The sequence below is a fragment of the Moschus berezovskii genome, chromosome 7 (genome assembly GCF_049115385.1).
Source record: "Moschus berezovskii isolate FMDL1 chromosome 7, NW_MosBer_1.0, whole genome shotgun sequence".
Lineage (NCBI taxonomy): Eukaryota > Metazoa > Chordata > Mammalia > Artiodactyla > Moschidae > Moschus > Moschus berezovskii.
The window spans coordinates 67,098,161-67,121,152 of record NC_142466.1 but is presented as its reverse complement, the minus strand read 5'-3'; the positions used below and the strand labels follow the sequence as shown (position 1 = coordinate 67,121,152).

At 40.5% G+C, this 22,992-nt stretch overlaps 1 protein-coding gene across 1 annotated transcript in view; it reads right to left on the bottom strand.

The window, feature by feature from the left end:
* Positions 1-22,992, bottom strand: part of LOC129557147 (phospholipid-transporting ATPase FetA-like) — a 78,214-nt gene that overhangs the window by 13,674 nt on the left and 41,548 nt on the right. Inside the window, exons 11-16 of the mRNA XM_088837700.1 lie at positions 22,561-22,757; positions 19,555-19,763; positions 14,689-14,732; positions 4,460-4,625; positions 2,533-2,721; positions 1,706-1,821 (exon numbers count right to left, since the gene is read on the bottom strand). Of these exons, the coding sequence (XP_088693826.1) occupies positions 1,706-1,821; positions 2,533-2,721; positions 4,460-4,625; positions 14,689-14,732; positions 19,555-19,763; positions 22,561-22,757 (921 nt within the window). The remainder of the gene's footprint in view (positions 1-1,705; positions 1,822-2,532; positions 2,722-4,459; positions 4,626-14,688; positions 14,733-19,554; positions 19,764-22,560; positions 22,758-22,992) is intronic.

Genomic DNA, 22,992 nt, shown 5'->3' with positions numbered 1-22,992 from the left:
ACCATAAAAATCACCCTATTAAAGTACACAATTAAGTGTAATATATAGGTATACAATTAAGTATACAACTATGTATAATATAATGTATATGTATATATATGTATACACCTGCAATGTGGGAGACCTGGGTTCTATCTCTGGGTAGGGAAGATCCCCTGGAGAAGGGAATGGCTACCTACTCCAGTATTCTAGCCTGGAGAATTCCATGGACTGTATAATCCATGGGGTTACAAAGAATTAAACACGACTGAGCAACTTACACTTTCTATGTATCTATATGTATATATATTGATAAAGTTGTGCAACCATCACTACTAACTTAATCCCAAACATTTTCATTATCTAAGAGATGATTAGCTATTAGCGGTCATTCTCATTCCCTTTTCCTATAGCCCCTGGTAACCACTAATCTACTTCCTTTTCTACAGATTTGCCTATTCTGTACATTTCATATAAATGAAATCATAAAATACTGGCCCTTTGTGACTGGCTTCTTTCACTTAGCATAATGTTTCCAAGGTTTATCATGCTACACATGTAGCATGTATTAAGTATGTCATTCCCTTCTGTGACTGAATAGCATTCACTGTACAGATTTATCACATTTTATTTACTCATTCATCCACTGATGGGGATCAGGGTGGTTTCTGTAAGAATAATGCCGTTATAAGCATTAGGTACATGTTTTTGTGTGAATGTAAGTTTTCATTTCTCTTGGGAATATAGCTAGGAGTGGAATTGCTGGGTCATATGACAACTCTGTGCTTAACTTTTTCAGGAACTGCCATTACCAGACTGTTTTCCAAAATGGCTGCACCATTTTACATTCTTGTCAGCAATGTGTGCAGGTTACAATTTCTCTATATCCTTGACAGTACTCATTATTGTCTGGTCATCTGTTTGATTTTAGTTACCTTAGTGATGAGAAGTAGCATCTTGTGATTTGCTTTGCTTTCCCCTCATGGCTATGACATTGAACATCTTTTCATGTGCCTATTGACCATTTGTTCTCTGATTTCTGACTATGTGTTAATGTAGGGTCACGCCAAAATGTCCTAATAAAATAACATGTCCTCCAAACTATTTCTTCCTTAAAATACTTCTCTGATCTGCCTCTAATCTGCCATCATATCCCCTGTCCTATCCCTCCAACCCTTCACATATCCAGGTTTAGGGGTAGAAAACCTCAGTGATCATGAGTATGGTTTTCCTTTCTAATGTTAGCAGACTTGAGCCATTCTCTCTTTCCGTTACATCTTAAATCCCAGAAGGTACAAGTGCAGTGGGGCAGGTAGGTACCCGTGGGGATTCTACCCCTATAAATAACAGAGGATGGTGTCACACAGTCACCTAAACAGTCCAGGCCTGGTGATTTCTGTTCCATACCTAAAAGCAGTCTGTTTCTGTCATGACTGGGCCAGGAATCACCGAGTGAACTGCCCTGATTATAGTAAATGCTCCTACAACAATTCTCATCATGCCCCCTGGGATCCCGGCCCATTCAACTCCTCACTGCAGAAGCTGGCAACGTGGTCAATGAGAATCCCACAGAAGGAGGTAGTTTTTACTCTTCTATCAATTAAAGAGACACAGATACCAATCTACCTCATACTGAAACACACTGACATGGGGACACATATGCGGACACACATCCAGATACACAGAGCCACCTGCTGCTCTCCTCGCCTGCAGCCTGAACACTTACATCTAAATGGTCCATGGTTATGTCTTTGAGGGATCCACAGGATGGATGAAGGAGCTTACAGAGGATCGTGTCTGCACCCTTGCAGAATAACAATATGCGATTTTCAGGTGTCCTCACTGAAAATAAGCAAATTAAGCAAAGTAACCACGTGGGTCCATTGTCACAAGAACATGTCAGAGCCACTGAGGGATGGCAGAAGGCTGTTCCCATGATGCTTGTTTCTGATACCACAGGAGGCTAAGCATTCAATGAATGGTCACACAGGGTGAATGATGAGGGCTGATGAGATGTGAGAGAAGATCTTTTGGAACCAGTTTTTCCACAGGTTCAACATCACCTATGGAAGACTGATACAGAATCACATTTAGCTTCTCAAGTCCAAGTTCCCAGACCAAGGTCCATACCTAGTGAGGACCAAGGAATAAAAGTGACCTTCCTCTTCAGTCTGAGGCCCAAACTAATTGAGAGCAAGATAGTATGAATTTCCCCCATAATGTCCGCCCCCATTTCTCATTCCAAGTTCAGGCTTTCTGAGTTTATTCTCCATTCTTATTTTGGCTTTGAAAGTTCTGACAAGTCACTATCCAGGATCACTAAATAAGGGGCTTAGCACGTGGTTGTTAAGCTTATACATGTGTATAGAAGGAAATATAAAGAATTATGAGAGAGAAAGTGGGAATGGCTGTGTTTGTATTTGCAGCAAGAGTGCCTTGGAAATGGCATGTGGGTGAGAGAAAATATTTGTGTGCAGACAGAAGAGAAAATCAATGTGTGAATGTATATGAAAGACAAAGAAGGGGAGAGGACTGACAAGGAGAGGCACCCACCAATAACTGACATCCTTTTGCGCACATTGTTGAAGTCCAAGATAGCCAGCAGTTGGTAGATTCTCATTTTCCCCATTTCGACTACCATGATTGTCTCAGACGTGCGGGAACGGAACACAAAGCCAAAGTTCCTGGCAGCAGTGACCAGGGCACCTTCATCTGGGGACTGAGCCTGGTAAACCAGCTCACCTGGCAGGAGAGAAGAGGGCAGCCAGAGCCCATAGAGATGTGCGGATGAAGTCCACCCGGAAGTTAGACTGTCTTCCAAGTGGCTGACATAAAGATGGAGCCCAGGAGGGGGCATCTTTCTTCAAAATTTCCTCATAAGTCTGGCCCTAAAAGGCCAGGTTGCATAGAACAGGTCAGTTTCTCTTTTCTTTCTAATATTTTCACCTCATTTCACAGACCTGAGTTAGTATTACGGTACATGTACACAATCAAAACATAGGTAGCTACTTTCCAACTTTAGAGGGTAAAGGTGGCTCAAGAGGTTGTTAAAAATGAAGGTTCCTGGGTCCGACCCAAACTACTGAATCCAGAATCACAAAACCTGGGAGGATAGCCCAGGAAATTGAATTTTAACAATTTTCCTGAGTGAGTCTCATGCAGATGGGTCTACGTAAAGTGCTCCTGCATAAGACTGGCTGCACTTTGATGAACACTGCTACAGGGTAACAAGATTGATGGTTTAGTAAACAATTAAAAAATATATATGAATGAGTATTGTCGCCTTTGAAACTCTCACCCTGGGAAGTTAAATGACTTACTCTGTTGAATCAATTTTTCAACCTGATATTACTCAAGAAATTTCTGGAACTCTTCTTTTAGGATACCCCCATAACCTGAGCTATATATTGGATTATTTCTCTTTTGAAGGCCAACTTAATTTTGAAAAACAATTATGCACCACCAGAATATTATTCTTGGGAATGATGTAGATGAGGCAGTATAATTTTAGGTCAGACATACAATGTGTCCATGGGATAATAAGACTATTTTCTTGTATGTTTCCTACCTTGTCACTCAAGGAAGTAAACAAAGGTAAGTCCAAATATGCTTCAAGTCACAGCAATTTATTGGAATGTCAGACCTGAAGAGGCCTTGGTGGGGTAGGAGCTTATGGGGCCAGATGACACGAGATTTGGGTTCTTATCTCATTTTTGCTTTTCTTAGCTATTGGATTTTAGTAATGTCACTTAATTTCTTTTAGCTTCAGCTTACTTCACTATAAAACAAAGATCATTCTTCTTATTCTGCAGAGGGCTGTCATGAAGACTGTGAGAGGTAAAATAAATGAAAGCAACTTGTAAAATTATAAAGTGATGTAAAAATATAAGGTGTCACTCATAGTAGTATTCTATTAAGTCAATTATATTGACTTTAAAAGATGTGATTTACTTGGCTGCCTAAATTCTTATTTGTTAAGGAAAAAAGTCTTTTTAATTTAAAATCAGTAATTTCTCATTATTTCTAAAAACGATTTCAATAAATTCATGGATGACATTGTCATATTTGGTGACTGAAGAAATTAGGGTATACAGGGATAACTTTAAATTGTGAAGCAACCAGAGGATGACAACTCATCCTTTAGGAAATCTTGTCAGAGGTGGTGGGGTCGATTTTGGCAATAAATTAGACAAATTCTGTGACAGAACATTAGAGAATCTCAGGTTCCCTAGATAGCACCAAGTTTGACCCCTATCCAATGACTGAATCTTCTTTAAGACCAAGAGGTTGTTTTCTACTTGAATATATCCAGGGACTAGGAGCTCACTACTTACCTTGACTATCCATCCCATTGCTGGACAACTCTCCCTATTAGAAAGTTCTTTCTTAGATTAAGCCATTACAAACTATATCAACCCCCACCCCCAAATCAGCCTAGACTCGACATATTCTCAGTCAATGAGGTCTCATGATTACTCACCTTCTACTTTCTCTTCTGATATCACGGTATGACACAATGAGAGTGACAGGAAAAACAAATGTACCCAGTGATTTCCCTTTTTCACTGCTTCGACCAAAGTCTTGTCATAAAATGAAAACTTAGGATCGGCCAGTTTGTTGTAGGAGAAGTCAACCTTTTCTCTTTTCTGGAACACACAAGCCAGAATGAACTTCTCAACAGCAGCTTGATACTTTATAGAAGGTCGATTGATTTAGGGGCAATTTCTGGAATGTGATGAGAACTCTCAGGAGGATGGGAAAAGAAAAGCAAGATAAGTGAAAGAGACCCTGTGCTGGTTTCTGAGGCCTTGGTATTCTGACCTCGACCATCCATTCACTCAGAAAAGATCCATGACACAGGAGAGAAGCTGAGTACTTCCTGGCAGACCCTTCTTGCCCCCTTTCAACTCCAGCTGTCCTAAATGATCAATGGGCATCTTCAGACTCTATTCTTCCAAGTCCCAAATCCACGATAAATCAAACCTGAGGATACAAGAGGGTAACTGTTCCCTATGAGTAAATGGTTAAGTCCTGTCTCTACCTGATTTGGGGAGCTGGAGAGGGAAGGAGTTAGGTACAAAGATATCCCTGTGTTGCACTATTCCTATTTTAGCCCACAAGAGGGCTAGAGAGGAATATTATAAGATAGAGGCAAGGATGTATAGCAATGAGGCTCCAGTACAGACTTCTCATTCACAGACTTAATTTTGAACCATTTTACTTGACCCATCAGCACCCCTGATTCTTTCCTGCCTCTAGTCCTCAAGGTTATTGATCTTGCCTCAATCTTTAGACCTAATATTCACTACCATTTTCCTGGCTATGGGCTTGGCTCCTTTAAATGTTGACTGTCATTCATTTCAGGTAGGCTGCTGGTAGCCATCTTGGGTAAACATTCTTTTCTGGCTCAGTTTGGTTCCAAGACTCTCTTATGCCCACCCTGAAGTGCAGTGTTGTTAACAGACTTCTCCAGGCCATACTAGAACTCTCAAAGATATATAACCAGTTTTTTGTAGTTGTGGTGCTATTACACCAGACTGGGCTGGGCCCCAATGTGTCAAGTACAGACACAACTGTCCTGCTTGGTGCTAAGTTGGGGAAACAGTAGTCTTCAGTGGGCTATACTGGCTCTTTTCTAAGTCCCATCTAGAGGGTTTTTTGCCATGATAGTAAGAGAGTATGGTCAGATCCAGAGCCAAGTTCTAGACCTGGCCAACCACAGAACTGTGAGTTCTGCTAAGTTTGTGGGTTCAGTAATTTAAGATAACTCATTATGGAGCATCCTCTGAGGCTTTTCTAAAACTGTGCTTTTGTGCTGGTACATTCTTTGAGACTAGAAGCTGGTGAGTGATGAGAGAGAAGTTGGAGAGGTAGATATGAGGCAGATCCTGCATTATCAATATTATATGCAATAGGGAACTATAGCAATTTTCTGTTGAGAGTCATATGATCAGATAGTCCCAAAGCTAGTGGAGGTGATAGAATTCCAGTTGAGCTATTTCAAATCTTGAAAGATGATGCTGTGAAAGTGTTGCACTCAATATGCCAGCAAATTTGGAAAACTCAGCAGTGGCCACAGGACTGGAAAAGGTCAGTCTTCATTCCAATCCCAAAGAAAGGCAATGCCAAAGAATGCTCAAACTACCGCACAATTGCACTCATCTCACACGCTAGTAAAGTCATGCTCAAAATTCTCCAAGCCAGGCTTCAGCAATATGTGAACCGTGAACTCCCAGATGTTCAAGCATGTTTTAGAAAAGGCAGAGGCACCAGAGATCAAATTGCCAACATCCGCTGGATCACGGAGAAAGCAAGAGAGTTCCAGAAAAACATTTATTTCTGCTTCATTGACTATGCCAAAGCCTTTGACTGTGTGGATCACAATAAACTGTGGAAAATTCTGAAAGAGATGGGAATACCAGACCACCTGACCTGCCTCTTGAGAAACCTGTATGCAGGTCAGGAAGCAACAGTCAGAACTGTACATGGAACAACAAACCGGTTCCAAATAGGAAAAGGAGTACGTAAAGGCTGTATATTGTCACCCTGCTTATTTAACTTATATGCAGAGTATATCATGAGGAACACTGGGCTGGAAGAAGCACAAGATGGAATCAAGATTGCTGGGAGAAATATCAATAACCTCAGATATGCAGATGACACCACCCTTATGGCAGAAAGTGAAGAGGAACTCAAAAGCCTCTTGATGAAAGTGAAAGAGGAGAGTGAAAAGGTTGGCTTGAAGCTCAACATTCAGAAAACAAAGATCATGGCATCTGATCCCATCACTTCATGGGAAATAGATGGAAAAACAGTGGAAACAGTGTCAGACTTTATTTTTTGGGGCTCCAAAATCACTGCAGATGCTGATTGCAGCCAGGAAATTAAAAGACGCTTACTCCTTGGAAGGAAAGTTATGACCAACCTTGATAGTATATTAAAAAGCAGAGACATTACTTTGCCAACCAAGGTCCGTCTAGTCAAGGCTATGGTTTTTCCCGTGGTCATGTATGGATGTGAGAGTTGGACTGTGAAGAAAGCTGATCGCCGAAGAATTGATGCTTTTGAACTGTGGTGTTGGAGAAGACTCTTGAGAGTCCCTTGGACTGCAAGAAGATCCAACCAGTCCATTCTAAAGGAGATCAATCCTGGGTGTTCATTGGAAGGACTGACGCTAAAGCTGAAACTGCAATACTTTGGCCACCTCATGCGACAAGTTGACTCACTGGAAAAGACTCTGATGCTGGGAAAGGTTGGGGGCGGGAGGAGAAGGGGACGACAGAGAACGAGATGGCTGGATGGCATCACTGACTCTATGGACATGAGTTTGAGTGAACTCAGGAGTTGGTGATGGACAGGGAGGCCTGGTGTGCTGTGATTCATGGGGTCGCAGACAGTCGGACACGACTGAGCAACTGAACTGAACTGAACTGAACTGAGCACCATGAAGAATATATAGCAAGACAGGAGGCTGGGAGACCAGTTAGTAGGCCACTCAGTAATTCACAAGAGAAATCATAAAGTAGTGACAAAATAAATATTAAATTCAGGGCAAGGTTTGAAAATGTTTTTGACAAATTGACATGGGGATACCTGAAGGGCATACAGGTAGTAACGAAAGCAGGTACATATAGTTTTGAAGCTCAGGTAAGAGATCTGAGCTAGTTTCTAATCTCCTGTTCCAGACAAGTAATGTTTGAGAACACTGGACCTAGCTGGGTACAGGACTCGGGCAGGGCTGGTTTGGAGCCATAGTACAGCATGATCCAAGAGGTATTATTCATGAATTACTCTGAAATTGGAAGTCAAATATCCAGTTGAATAAGACTGAATGGCAAGTCCAAGTCTCAGACAAAAGGATGGAAACCGGGGATATCAGATAGGAGAAAATGAATTTAGAATGGAGGGTAGATGATGCAGTAATGAACGGAGGAAGCTCTTTGAGATGCTGTGACACAGCTATAGATAGTTTTTATAGGCTATCTTTAGCCTTGGTCATGAAAGGGGAGGGAGTTAAAAAGGCTTCCTGGATATGTGGGTTTGGAGTTCATTAGTAAGTAGGCAGTAAGGTCAGTAAAAACATGATACTATAAAGATGGAAAAAGAGGTACAATAATAGAGCCCTGGGGAAGAAGGGAGTGAGATGTGGTAGAAGGCCTGAAGGTGGTGAATTTGGAAATAGCTAATAAAAAGAATTAAGAATTAAACTGACCATAAATAAATTTAAAAATTATCCAAGTGGTACTGGAAACCCAAAAGAAGTTGGAGTCTGAATTTGTAAAGGTTTTGTGATCGCCAAAAAGTACTTGGCATTCTGAGATTAGAAACAGAGAAGGGTAGTTGGCTTGATTAATTCAAGATTGAGATTTATTGGGAGATCAAAGAGGAGAAAAAAAGGGAGGTGTTGAAGATGCTCATGATCTTGGGTACAGATGGGGGGAAAGGAAGTAAAGTCACAAGGGACTGACAGACGAGAAAAAGGAGAGTTTGTAGATCTTCCTAGGATAAGAAAGCAGGTATACTAGGAGTCAAGTATGAAGAAAACTGGAGGAATAAGGTTTGTGACCAGAGATCATGACAAAGGAGTTTACAATTTCATAGTAGAATTCTGGATGGTGACATGATGACCCAGAAATGAATGGTAGAGATTTTTTTTGAGTCCAAGAAGTAATCTGAAAGATAAATTCTTTCAGACACCTGAAAGCATCTATGGTGCTAGATCATCCATAAAGAAACCAACACCACAACTAATGAGCCCACACATTTAGAGCCAAGATGACAGCAGGGATTGGGCAGACAGGGAAAACATGAGCAAAGTTTCAAAGTCCTCAGGATGAAGTGGAGAAGCCAGGAGATGTGTAAATGTCAGTGACAGAAAGAGAGAGGAGGATAGCCAGAAGGCATCACAACACACTGCATCACAGGAAGAAAGATTATATGAGGGAGAAAAAGTAATAGTTCAAAAATGGCACAGGAAAGAATGTCCTTGGTGGTCCAGTGGTTAAGAATCCACTTTCTAATTCAGGGGACCCAGGTTCGAAGCCTGGTTGGAGAACTAAGATAGGCTGCCAGGCAACAGCCTGTATGCTGCAACTAGAGAAGTCTGTACATCACAACTACTGAGCCCACACATTTAGAGCCTATGCACTGCAAGAAGAGAAGTTCATGCACTACAGTGAAGACCCAATGCAGTCAAAAGAAGAAAAAGTGGCACGGGATAATGAGGACAATATCTTTGGGCTTTTGGTACGCTGAGTGTGAGAGATGGAGGAAAAGGAATATTCTCAGGGAAAGTTATCTTTCATTCAAGGTAGGAAGAAGAAAGAATTTTTAGGAAAAGATAAGGCTGTGGGTGTTTGTTTACAAGAGAACAAAGATTCCATTGATCCAGAGGAAAATGTTTTATGGTCACAGAGTAGTGAAAGGAAGAGGAAGAGAAAGGATGCTCCAGGGTAACAGTTTACTCCCTAGAAGCAATCTTTGTTGATTTTGCCAAGGTCATTAGCAGAGTCCCTGCAAGAGGATGAAGGCAAATGCTGATTTTATTTCCCATTTCCAATCTCTCTGGATGGATAGGGTGAGGCATTAGTTGGGAGCTGGAGTTAGTTGTTCAGTATGTAAATCAAGTGGCTAAGGGTTTGGAATTGGTTCTGATAGGAAAAGGATAGGGTGAAGAGTACCCTGAATGTAATGAAAGAAGCCTTATGAAAAAAGGCCTAACTCAGATTCATAAACAAAAGCCAAGATCCAATAATGGAAACAAACAGTAAAAATGAACCAGTCTGAGACAGGAAGAATGAAAAGGAAAATATTTTTACAACTGTGTGGGTTAGGACTTTTAAATATGTCGCAAATCCTGAAGGTACAAAAGAAAAAGATTGATAGAATTGGTTACATAAATTAAATACTTATAAACAAAATACAAAAATGGAAAAAATAATTGTAATATATATACCAAAGGAAAAGTTTATATTTTTACTGTATAAACACCCCTTGGAAATAAGAAAAAAAAACCCAGAGAATATGAACATGCAGTTCACAAAATAACAATATATAGGCAATAAAGTGATTGGGAAGAGGAAAGAAACTAAGTATATAAAAATGATTCAATCTGATTAGTAATCAAAGGTAAATTAAATGATATAATTTTCACCAATGAAATTTTTAAAGATTGAAATATTAATACCCAGTACTGACAAGGACATGATAAAAGAGGAATTTTCCTATATTTTTGGTGGGATTATAAATTGATGCAGTCTATCCAGAGGGCAATATGGCACTATTAAATGTATTAAAAATCTAGCCACCTTTTCAGCAACTAATTTTACTTACAGGACTTTATTCTAAGGAAATAATTATCAGAAGAGGAGATTAAAATGTATGTAGCTGGGTGTTTATCATGCTGCTGCTAAGTTGCTGCTAAGTCGCTTCAGTCATGTCCGACTCTGTGCGACCCCATAGATGGCAGCCCACCAGGCTCCCCCGTCCCTGGGATTCTCTAGGCAAGAACACTGGAGTGGGTTGCCATTTTCCTTTATCATAATACTATTTATAATAGCAAAAGACAGCAGAATAAAAACAGGGGATTGGCTACATCAATTAAGATACATTGACATAACTCAATGGTGAAAAATTGAAAGCATTTCCCCTAAAGTCAGGAACAAGACAAGGGTGCCCACTCTCACCACTACTATTCAACATAGTTTTGGAAGTTTTGGCCACAGCAATCACAGCAGAAAAAGTAATAAAAGGAACCCAGATTGGAAAAAAAGAAGTAAAACTCTCACTCTTCGAAGATGACATGATCCTATATATAGAAAGCCCTAAAGACTCCACCAGAAAATTACTAGAGCTAATCAATGAATATAGTAAAGTTGCAAGATATAAAATCAACACACAGAAATCCCTTGCATTCCTATACACTAACAATGAGAAAACAGAAAGAGAAATTAAGGAAATAATTCCATTCACCATTGCAATGAAACAAATAAAATATTTAGGAATATATCTACCTAAAGAAGGGCTTCCCTGGTGGCTCAGAGGTTAAAGTGTCTGCCTGCAATGCAGGAGACCTGGATTCGATCCCTGGGTCAGGAAGATCCCCTGGAGAAGGAAATGGCAACCCACTCCAGTATTCTTGCCTGGAGAATCCCATGGATGGAGGAGCCTGGTAGGCTACAATCCATGGGGTTGCAAAGAATCAGACACGACTGAGCGACTTCACTTTCACTTTTCACTTAAAGAAACAAAAGACCTATATATGCTGCTGCTGCTAAGTTGCTTCAGTCGTGTCCGACTCTGTGAGACCCCATAGACGGCAGCCCACCAGGCTCCCCCATCCCTGGGATTCTCCAGGCAAGAACACTGGAGTGGATTGCCATTTCCTTCTCCAATGCATGAAAGTGAAAAGTGAAAGTGAAGTCACTCAGTCGTATCCGACTCTTAGCAACCCCATGAACTGCAGCCTACCAGGCTCCACTGTCTGTGGGATTTTCCAGGCAAGAGTACTGGAGTGGATTGCCATTGCCTTCTCCGAGACCTATATATAGAAAACTATAAAACACTGGTGAAAGAAATCAAAGAGGACACTAATAGATGGAGAAATATACTGTGTTCATGGATCAGAAGAATCAATATAGTGAAAATGAGTATACTATGCAAAGCAATCTATAGATTCAATGCAATCCCTATCAAGCTACCAAAGGTAGTTTTCACAGAACTAGGACAAATAATTTCACAATTTGTATGGAAATACAGAAAACCTCGAATAGCCAAAGCAATCTTGAGAAAGAAGAATGGAACTGGAGGAATCAACCTGCCTGACTTCAGGCTCTACTACAAAGCCACGGTCATCAAGACAGTATGGTTCTGGCACAAAGACAGAAATATGGATCAATGGAACAAAATAGAAAGCCCAGAGATAAATCCACGCATCTATGGACACCTCATCTTTGACAAAGGAGGCAAGAATATAAAATGGAGAAAAGACAATCTCTTTAACAAGTGGTGCGGGGAAAACTGGTCAGTTCAGTTCAGTTCAGTTCAGTCGCTCAGTTGTGTCTGACTCTCCGCGACCCCATGAATCACAGCACGCCAGGCCTCCCTGTCCATCACCAACTCCCAGAGTTCACTCAAACTCATGTCCATCGAGTCGGTGATGCCATCCAGCCATCTCATTCTCTGTTGTCCCCGTCTCCTCCTACCCCCAACCTTTCACAGCATCAGAGTCTTTTCCAGTGAGTCAACTCGTCGCATGAGGTGGCCAAAGTATTGCAGTTTCAGCTTTAGCATCAGTCCTTCCAATGAACACCCAGGATTGACCTCCTTTAGAATGGACTGGTTGGATCTCCTTGCAGTCCAAGGGACTCTCAAGAGTCTTCTCCAACACCACAGTTCAAAAACATCAATTCTTCGGCGATCAGCTTTTTTCACAGTCCAACTCTCACATCCATACATGACCACGGGAAAAACCATAGCCTTGACTAGATGGATCTTTGTTGGCAAAGTAACCACCTGTAAAAGAATGAAACTAGAACACTTTCTAACACCATACACAAAAATAAAAAAATGGATTAAAGATCTAAATGTAAGACCAGAAACTATAAAACTCCTAGAGGAAAACATAGGCAAAACACTCTCCGACATAAATCACAGCAGGATCCTCTATGACCCACCTCCCAGAATATTGGAAATAAAAGCAAAAATAAACAAATGGGACCTAATTAAAATTAAAAGCTTTTGCGCAACAAAGGAAACTATAAGCAAGGTGAAAAGACAGCCTTCAGAATGGGAGAAAATAATAGCAAACGAAGCAACTGACAAAGAATTAATCTCAAAAATATACAAGCAACCCAGAAAAATAAACGACTCAATCAAAAAATGGGCCAAAGAATGAAACAGACATTTCTCCAAAGAAGACATACAGATGGCTAACAAACATACGAAGAGAAGCTCAACATCACTGATTATTAGAGAAACGTAAATGAAAACCACAATGAGGTACCATTTCACGCCAGTCAGAATGGCTGCTATCCAAAAGTCTACAAGCAATAAATGCTGGAGAGGGTGTGGAACCCTCTTACACTGTTGGTGGGAATGCAAGCTAGTACAGCCACTATGGAGAACAGTGTGGAGATTCCTTAAAAAACTGGAAATAGAACTGCCATATGACCCAGCAATCGCACTCCTGGGCATTCACACAGAGGAAACCAGAATTGAAAGAGACACGTGTACCCCAATGTTCATCACAGCACTGTTTATAATAGCTGGGACATGGAAGCAACCTAGATGTCCATCAGCAGATGAATGGATAAGAAAGCTGTGGTACAGATACACAATGGAATATTACTCAGCCATTAAAAAGAATACATTTGAATCAGTTCTAATGAGGTGGATGAAACTGGAGCCTATGATACAGAGTGAAGTAAGCCAGAAAGAAAAACACCAATACAGTATACTAACGCATATATATGGAATTTAGAAAGATGGTAATGATAACCCTGTATGTGAGACAGCAAAAGAGACACAGATATATAGAACAGTCTTTTGGACTCTGTGGGAGAAGGCGAGGGTGGGATGGTTTGGGGGAATGGCATTGAAACATGTATATTATCATATGTGAAACAAATTGCCACTCCAGGTTTGATGCATGATACAGGGTGCTCGGGGCTGGTGCACTGGGATGACCCAGAGGGATGGGATGGGGAAGGAGATGGGAGGGGGTTCAGGATGGGGAACACATGTACACCCATGGCGGATTCATGTCAATGTATGGCAAAACCAATACAATATTGTAAAGTAATGCAACCTCCAATTAAAATAAATACATTTAAAAAAAAGATACATCAATATAGCTGGATATGACAGTCATTCAAAATGATATAGATGTAGACATAAATATACCTAAATATACAGACATGGAAGGAGGGCCACAGTATATACTGTGTCTGATAAATAAAAAGAGGCTGAAAATAGCATGGATGCTTTGATCCATCCATCCTTCCTTCCTGGTTACCTATCAGACCTAGATGTATATGTGTGTATATATATATACATGAAAAGCATCTGAAAAGATAAATACTCCCAAATTTGACACTGGTTATCTAAATGAGACTAAATCATTTTTAACTTTCTTCTTCATACATTTCTATAGTGTTTGAATTTCTTTTATTGTAAGCACAGATAATTTTTTTAATAGAAAAAAAAACCAATAAAGCTATTTTCAATTTATTTATTTATTTACTAAAAAGTAAATAAATGTTTTAAAGAAATTTTAATAGCACTATCGAGAAAACGGGTAATATTTATATGCAGAACTAGAATTTATTCTTGAGTAATGTAATGTCTTTCCAAAAAGTATCTTAAACCACTATTCATTTGCTGTCCTAGATCATTTTTATGAGCTCAAGGATTTATCCCTTTGGTGGCTTCTTCAGACATTCCTGACTTTAAAAATATTTATATATCATTTGTTTGTAATTATATACATAATAACCTTCTTACAAAAAGCTATTTCATTTAAAAACACAAACCCAAATCTGCTGAAATAAACAGAGGTTATTTCCATAATACTTTCTGATATTATGGGGCCAATAACAGCTGGGGTATTTCAGGGGCTCAGGGAGTCCCAATCTGTACTGAAGATGCTGCTATAAAGCACAGCCTTGCTCAGCTCCTGCAGGCACTTCACAGGGAGCTGTAAACACTCACCTTCGAGACTTCCATCCTCTGTCCGTTTTTGTCACAGACATCACCTGTTGGTAAATAAACAGAGTACACACTTAGCAAAGGTTTTAAAGTAGGATTTACATTTCTTTTTATTGTGGTAAAAGATATATAACATAAATTTTCACTGTAACCATTTTTTAGTGAACAACTCAGCAGAATTAGTATCATTCACAATGTTGTGCAACACTCACCATTATATATTTCCTAAACTTTTTCAGCATCCTAAACAGAAACTCCTTACTTTCCCTTATTCCCAGCCCCTGGTAACCTCTAATCTGCTTTCTGCCTCTATAAATTTGCCTATTCTAGATGTTTCATACAAGTAGAATGATACACTATTTTCTATTTTGTCTGGCTCATTTCACATAGCATAAAGTGTTCAAGAATCATTCATGTTACTGTAGCATGTGTCAGAACTTTATTACTTTTCATGTCGGAGGTCATGACATTGTACAGGAGACAGGAATCAGGACCATCCCCAAGAAAAAGAAATGCAAAAATGCAAAATGGCTGTCTGAAGAGGCCTTACAAATAGCTGTGAAAAGAAGGGGAGCGAAAAGCCAAGGAGAAAAGGGAAGATTTACCCATTTGAATGCAGAGTTCCAAAGAATAGCAAGGAGAGATAAAAAAGACTTCCTCAGTGATCAATGAAAAGAAATAGAGGAAAACAACAGAACGGGAAAGACTAGAGATCTCTTCAAGAAAATTAGAGATACTTCTAAAGGAGATCAATCCTGGGTGTTCATTGGAAGGACTGATGCTGAAGCTGAAACTCCTAAACTTTGGCCACCTCATGCGACGAGTTGACTCACTGGAAAAGACTCTGATGCTGGGAGTGATTGGGGGCAGGAGGAGACGGGGACGACAGAGAATGGGATGGCTGGATGGCATCACCGACTCGATGGACATGAGTTTGAGTGAACTCCGGGAGTTGGTGATGGACAGGGAGGCCTGGCGTGCTGTGATTCATGGGGTCGCAAAGAGTGGGAGACGACTGAGTGACTGAACTGAACTGAAGGGAACATTTCATGCAAAGATGGGCTCGATAAAGGACAGAAATGGTATGGACCTAAGAGAAGCAAAAGTTATTAAGAAGAGGTGGCAAAAATACACAGAAGAACTGTACAAAAAAGAACTTCATGACCCAGATCATCATGATGCTGTGATCACTCACGTAGAGCCAGACATCCTGGAATACGAAGTCAAGTGGGCCTTAGGAAGCATCACTACGAACACAGCTAGTGGAGGTGATGGAATTCCAGTTGAGCTATTTCAATTCAAGCTGGTTTTAGAAAAGGCAGAGGAACCAGAGATCAAATTGCCAACACCTGCTGGATCATTGAAAAAGCAAGAGAATTCCAGAAAAACATCTATTTCTGCATTATTGACATGTCTGCTGCCAAAGCCTTTGACTGTGTAGATCACAACAAACTGTGGAAAATTCTGAAAGAGATGGGAATACCAGACCACCTGACCTGCCTCTTGAGAAACATGTATGCAGGTCAGGAAGCAACAGTTAGAACTGGAAATGGAACAATAGACTGGTTCCAAATAGGAAAAGGAGTACGTCAAGGCTGTATATTGTCACCCTGCTTATTTAACTTGTATGCAGAGTACATCATGTGAAACGCTGGGCTGGAAGAAGCACAAGCTGGAATCAAGATTGCCGGGAGAACTATCAATAACCTCAGATATGCAGATGACACCACCCTTATGGCAGAAAGTGAAGAAGAACTAAAGAGCCTCTTGACGAAAGTGAAAAAGGAGAGTGAAAAGGTTGGCTTAAAATGCAACATTCAGAAAACGAAGATCATGGCATCTGGTCCCATCACTTCATGGGAAATAGATGGGGAAACAGTGGAAACAGTGGCTGACTATTTTTTGGGGCTCCAAAATCACTGCAGATGCTGACTGCAGCCATGAAATTAAAAGACGCTTACTCCTTGGAAGGAAAGTTATGACCAACCTAGACAGCATATTGAAAAGCAGAGACATTACTTTCTCAACAAAGGTCCGGCTAGTCAAGGCTATGGTTTTTCCAGTGGTCATGTATGGATGTGAGAGCTGGACTATAAAGAAAGCTGAGCACCGAAGAATTGATGCTTTCAAACTGTGGTGCTGGAGAAGACTCTTGAGAGTCCCCTGGAAAGGAAGGAGATCAAAACAGTCAATGTAAAAGGAAATCAATCCTGAAAGACTCTTTAGAAGGACTGATGCTGAAGCTCCAATACTTTGGCTACCTGATTCAAACCGCTGACTCATTAGAAAAGACCCTGATGCTGGGAAAGATTGAAGGCAGAAGGAGAAGAGGGCAACAGAGGATGAGGTGGTTGGATGGCTGATTCAATGATCATTGATTCAATGGACATGAACTTGGGCAAACCCTAGGAGATGGTAAGGGACAGGGAAACCTGGTGTGCTACAGTCAGTGGGATCACAAAGAGGCATACATGACTTGGTTACTGAATAACAACAACATTCCGTTAAATGGATATATCACAGTTTGTCTACCTATTCAATTGCTGATGGAAACATGGGTTGTTTCCACCTTTGGCTATTGTGGATACTGCTGCAATGAACACGCATATGTCTCTCTGTTTGAATCCTTGTTTTCTTTTTCCTCTTTTTGGTATATACCTAGGAATGGAATTACTGGGTCATATGGATCTGCCTGCAGTGCAGGAGACCTGGGTTCGATCCCTGGGTTGGGAAGATCCCCTTGGAGAAGGAATGTCTATCCACTTCAGTATTCTTGTCTAGAGAATTCCATGTACAGAAGAGACTGTTGGGCTATAGTCCATGGGATTACAAAGAGTTGGACACGACTGAGAGATCAATACTTTTCCTTTTTTTTTCCATAGTAATTTAAAGTAGGATTTTAAAAATAGTTATTTATTTAATTTGGCTGCATTGGGTTTTAGTTGCAGCATGCCAGCTTCTCAAGTTGTGGCCTTTGGGTTCCAGAGCATGCGGGCTCAGTAGTTGTGGTGTAAGGGTTTAGTTGCTTCACCATATGTGGAACCATAGTTCCCCTAACAGGGATCAAACTCAAGTCTCCAGAACTGGAAGGTGGATTCTTCTTAACCACTGGATCACCAAGGAAGTCTCATAAATAAAGGAGGTTTTTAAAAAATTTAATTCTTTTATTTGGTTGCGCAAGTTCTTAATTGCCACAAGCGGAATCTTTTAGTTGCAATATTTGAACTCTTAGTTGAGGTATGTGGGATATACCCAGTTCCCTGACCAGGGATCGAATCTTCATCCCCTGCATTGGGCAGACAGATTCTTAACCACTGGACTGCCGGGGAGGTTCTAAGGAGGATTTTAAAAGTTTATTTCTTCTGATTCTATCTAGACTTGCAGTTAAGCTCCTCAAATCCCCTCAGGCCACATAGCTCTCAGTGACCTATAAGCTCCTTTCCCCAAGCCAATGGTAAGAATCCTGCTGCTTTGGGTACAACTCTTCTTTGAGTGAGGTGAGTCTGGAGGCTTGGCATCTATGAGAGACCCTGAAGCTCAGGAAGCTCTTCATCAGAAAAGTCCCCTAGAAGAGAGGTTAAAGTAGTGCTGGAATGCTTAGGGTTCTTGGCCAGTAGATAGCACAGACAGACTTGGGGTGGAAGACAGTCTGATGCCAAGTGCAGAAACACCCAGGAACCTTTGCAACCCTACCCAGCATGTGATCAGGTCTCACAATGAGTCAGAAAATTAAGATCCTCACCCAAATCAACCACCCAAAAATAAGCTTTCAGAGTTTACACATGTGAAAACTTGTTTGGCAGGAGTAATAGAAAATATTAGAATCCTCTTTTAAAAATCTTTTAACTTTAATTTTTAAATTTAATTCTTTTTTAAAATTTATTTTAAACATCAATAACCAGAAAAAAAAATTTATTTTATTGGAGGCAAATTATCTTACATTAATATATTGGTTGGTTTTCCATACATTGACACGAATCCGCCCCGGGTGTACATGTGTTCCCTTTCTTGAACCCCCCTCCCACCTCCCTCTTCCCCATATCCTCCCTCCAGGTAATCCTCATGCACCAGCCCCAAGCATCCTGTATCATGCGTCGAACCTGGACCGGTGATTCATTTCACATATGATAATATACATGCTACAATGCCGTTCTCCCCAATCATCCCAACTTCACCCTCTCTCACAGAGTCCCAAAGACTGTACCGTATATTTTAAAGTGCACAACTCAGGGGCATTTAGTGCATTCACAATGTTTTGCAACCACCACATCTTTCTAGTTTCAAAGCTTTTTCATCATCCCAGAGGAATACCCCATGTGCTCTAGCTTTTTTGATGTGATTGCTTTCCTTCGCTAGTTACTGCCATAATGTTCACACATATGAAGCCTTAACACTATCACAAAAATAAGCTTGTCTAACACAGGAAATAAATGAACAACTGGGTATGGGAGACTCTGATCAAATTCTGAACACCCTTTGATGGCTTCTTTATAGACTGTTTATTGGTATGAGGCAGAATCAGGAGAAGAGCAGCTTCAGTAACGTCCTGGTTGCACCATCTGATTTAATGTGAGAGTAACTAACATTCCCAAGACACTGGCAGTTCTCTGAAGACAGAGATTAAGTCTTATACATCTTCATATTTTCAATGTCCCACACAATGGATGGCATCTATCATGTGCTAAATAAGTGTTTTTTGGTTAGAACTGAATGGACTAGGTGATCTTTGCTTAGTGGACAGCAAGTTGTAAGAGTAAGTAAATGTGAATTTAGAGACATATAGATAGATTTAGAGATAGATTATTCTTGAGAACAACCTGCAAAGTAAAATTTCCCCAAGACTAAGGGAAAACAGAAAGACATGCATACCATAGACCATCCCGTTAATTGAACACTTGTTGAAAATCATGATGTTCTGAGTCAGGGTCCCTGTTTTGTCAGAGAACACATATTTGACCTGGCCGAGCTCCTCATTAAGGGTGGTGGTACGAGCTTGTGCTGGTGTGTTCTTCGGTTCATAAAACATCTTCTGATCCCAGTTGATATAGAAACTGTTGCCCAATCTTATTATCTCAACACTAAGGAGAAAGCAAGAAAAGAATGGTCCTGGGTCAAAGAAGGGAAAGTAAATTCATCCCCCTGGTTTCCTTCTTTCCAGTCCTGTGGTGGAAATGAAAATCAGAATACCTTCTCTCAGAACCTACTAGCCAACCCATTGTAATTCTACTTTGATTATTATCACTCAAGTCTTTACTTGACTACCAAATATACTGATTAACTTTGCTGAGGCATATTCCGTTTATACTACTTCTTTAAAAAATTTTAAAATTCTGTTCAATGCAAGGCCTGACAGAGTTAAGCTAGTTTATAAAAGACAGCCAAAGCTTAATTAGAGGGGTATTGCTGCTGTCACGTAAACTCATTGATGGGGAAGAGAGATACTTAAGACTGGAAACAGTGCTTCTTTGTTTCAGAAGAGGAAGGGGAAGATCTGTGAGACTCAGAAACAGCTTACAGGAGCTGATCCTCTGATAAATTTCTCGGCAGACCCAGCCTGCCTGTAGGGTAGCTTTTTCCTAAAACAGCTTCCTCTCCATTTTATCTAAAATTTCCCAGTTGTGTTAGTCACATTCCACTTTTATTCTAAATAACATCATTATAGATTCTCTATGGCTTCCCTCGTGGCTCAGCCAATGTAGGACATGTGGGTTTGATTCCTGGATCGGGAAGATCCCCTGGAGAAGGAAATTGCAACCCACTCCAGTATTCTTGCTTGAAGAATCCCATGGACAGAGGAGCCTGGCAGGCCACAGTCCATGGGGTCACAAAAGAGTCGGACATGACTTAGCGACTAAATAACAACATGGTTAACAAGCATCTTCATTTTAAAACAGTGCAGACTTTTTAAGTGCCTTCCTTTCTATCATCATTCATACTTAGTGTGTGTTACTTCATTTCTTCATTAGTAACCCCTGTCTGAGACAGCTGCATTGAGCAACACAAATCTCTTGCTTGAGGTGAGGGAGGTGGTGCTCAGGCCTCCATTATTGACGTTATTAGTCCTCATGTGTTGAGTTTTGACCCCTTTCTTCCTTCACCATACCGGTCACCATAGCAACCTCTCTAAAATCAGACACTTAATGATATTATTTCTTTCCTTAGAAAGATCTCTGCTGCTTTTAGGATAAAGTCCAAACTCCTTGACCTAGCATTCAAGGTTCTCCTGAATCTAATCCTAAATTACCATCCAACACCTCAGTCTAGGCTCACTCACCATTCTATGACCAGATCAAGCTTTTAAAAACCTCCAACCTTTGTACATACTGACCTTTCTGCTTGTAATATTATTTTCATATTTTCTTATGGGTAAATTCTACTCTTTTCTTAAGTATCAGTTTGATCATTACTTTTTTCTGTAAATCCCTAAGACTCTATAGGTGGAACCAACGTATCCCTTTTCTAGGTTCCCATAGCATTCACATATTAATTTCTGTTACATCATTCTTCATACTGTTCCTTAATTATTTACTTAAGTATCTGTTTCCATGGCTATGTTGTAAGCTTATCTAGAGGAAGGGTTGTCTTATTATTCATGTATCTTTCTCTGTAACCTAATATAGTGCTTGGCACATAGTTCAGTTGCTCAGTCGTCCAGACTCTTTGTGACCCCATGGACTGTAGCATGCCAGGCTTCTCCATCCATCACCAACTCCCAGAGCCTACTCAAACTCATCGCATCGGAGATGCCATCCAACCATCTCATCCTCTGTTGTCCCCTTCTTCTCCCACCTTCAATCTTTCCCAGCATCAGGGTCTTTTCCAATGGGTCAGTTCTTTGCATCAGGTGGCCAAAGTATTGCAGTTTCAGCTTCAGTATCAGTCAGTCATTCCAATGAATATTCAGGACTGACTTCCTTTAGGACTGACTGGTTGGATCTCCTTGCAGTCCAAGGAACTCTCAAAAGTCTTCTCCAACACCACAGTTCAAAAGCATCAATTCTTCCGTGCTCAGCTTTCTTTAGAGTCCAACTCTCACATCCATACATGACTAGTGGAAAAACCATAGCTTTCACTAGACGGACCTTTGTTGGTACCTTTGTTGGTAACATAGTAGATGTTCAATAAATATTTATTAAATTAGTAAGATAACTTAGCTAACTTAGCACACATGCATATAGGGTGCTTTTAGGGTTGGGATGCCACAATGCAGGGTTTAGAAAACCCGAAAGGATGCAGAAAATGTGTTTGGGTGCGTTTATGTGAAAGGGAATGCTGGAACTCGAAACAGGAGATTGGAATACAGTAAAAACTTATTCTACCTGTATTTCAAATTTTTGTCCAAGGTGCTCATGAAAAGGGGAAGGAAACGTCCTCATCTTCTCCATCTTTTAGAAACCAGAATTTAAGTCACAATCACACCTACCTGCAGTTTGCCACATTGTTTCTGGGGGGAAAAGCATTCTGAGTTCTGAGTCATTTACAAATGACTGTTTAGAATCAGGGTCATTGATAAACTAGAGGCTGCCTAGCTTGTACTTTAACACAAAATTTGTGTGCATTGTTTTCTAATTATTTCATGTGTTTGTATGTCTTATTTAGTCATGTACATTATAAATTATTTGAGGGTAGGAATAATTTTTTTATTATATAACCCACATAGTATCTAGCACAGTATTCTGGACATAGAAAGCATTTATGCAAACTCTAAATATTTCTCAGAGTGTTTTGTGCACCAGGCACTCTGGAAAGTAAAGGGTTAAAGAGCACAGCATCTATGTTTTCTGAAAGTTCACAGTCTAGTTGGGGAATAAGAAGGAAGTATCCTCCCCCAGAAGAAGTCAGCTCCTCCCTCAGAAGGGAAGAGAAGCAGCCTACCTGACGTAGAGGGAAATAGGCACCATGGTGTTGAGGATAATGAAGTAGGACCAGAATATAAGGGTGGCAGAAAAAACTGATGAAGTGACATAGTCTTCCCACGGCAGATAATCCTGGAAGTAGTAACCTTTGTTGTTTTCCCAAATGTAATGACCAACTGCTAGGAGAAAACACATGCTGCCTAAAAACAGGAAAATCTAGAAATCAAAAAAAGAATTAAATTAACATTTCATCCAAGATGTACTGCTTTAGTTCTACCATCTGGAGTCTCTCTCTCAACAAAACTTCTCTCTTTTCTTGGAGGGCAGGGTTGCAGTGGGGGAGGTCCCCCCTGAAGCTCACAGTCTCTAGGCAGTAGTCCACAAGACAGAAAAGAGCCCAGCAGGAGCCGACCCTGGGATTTTAATAGGACAAAACAGTAACTAAAATGCA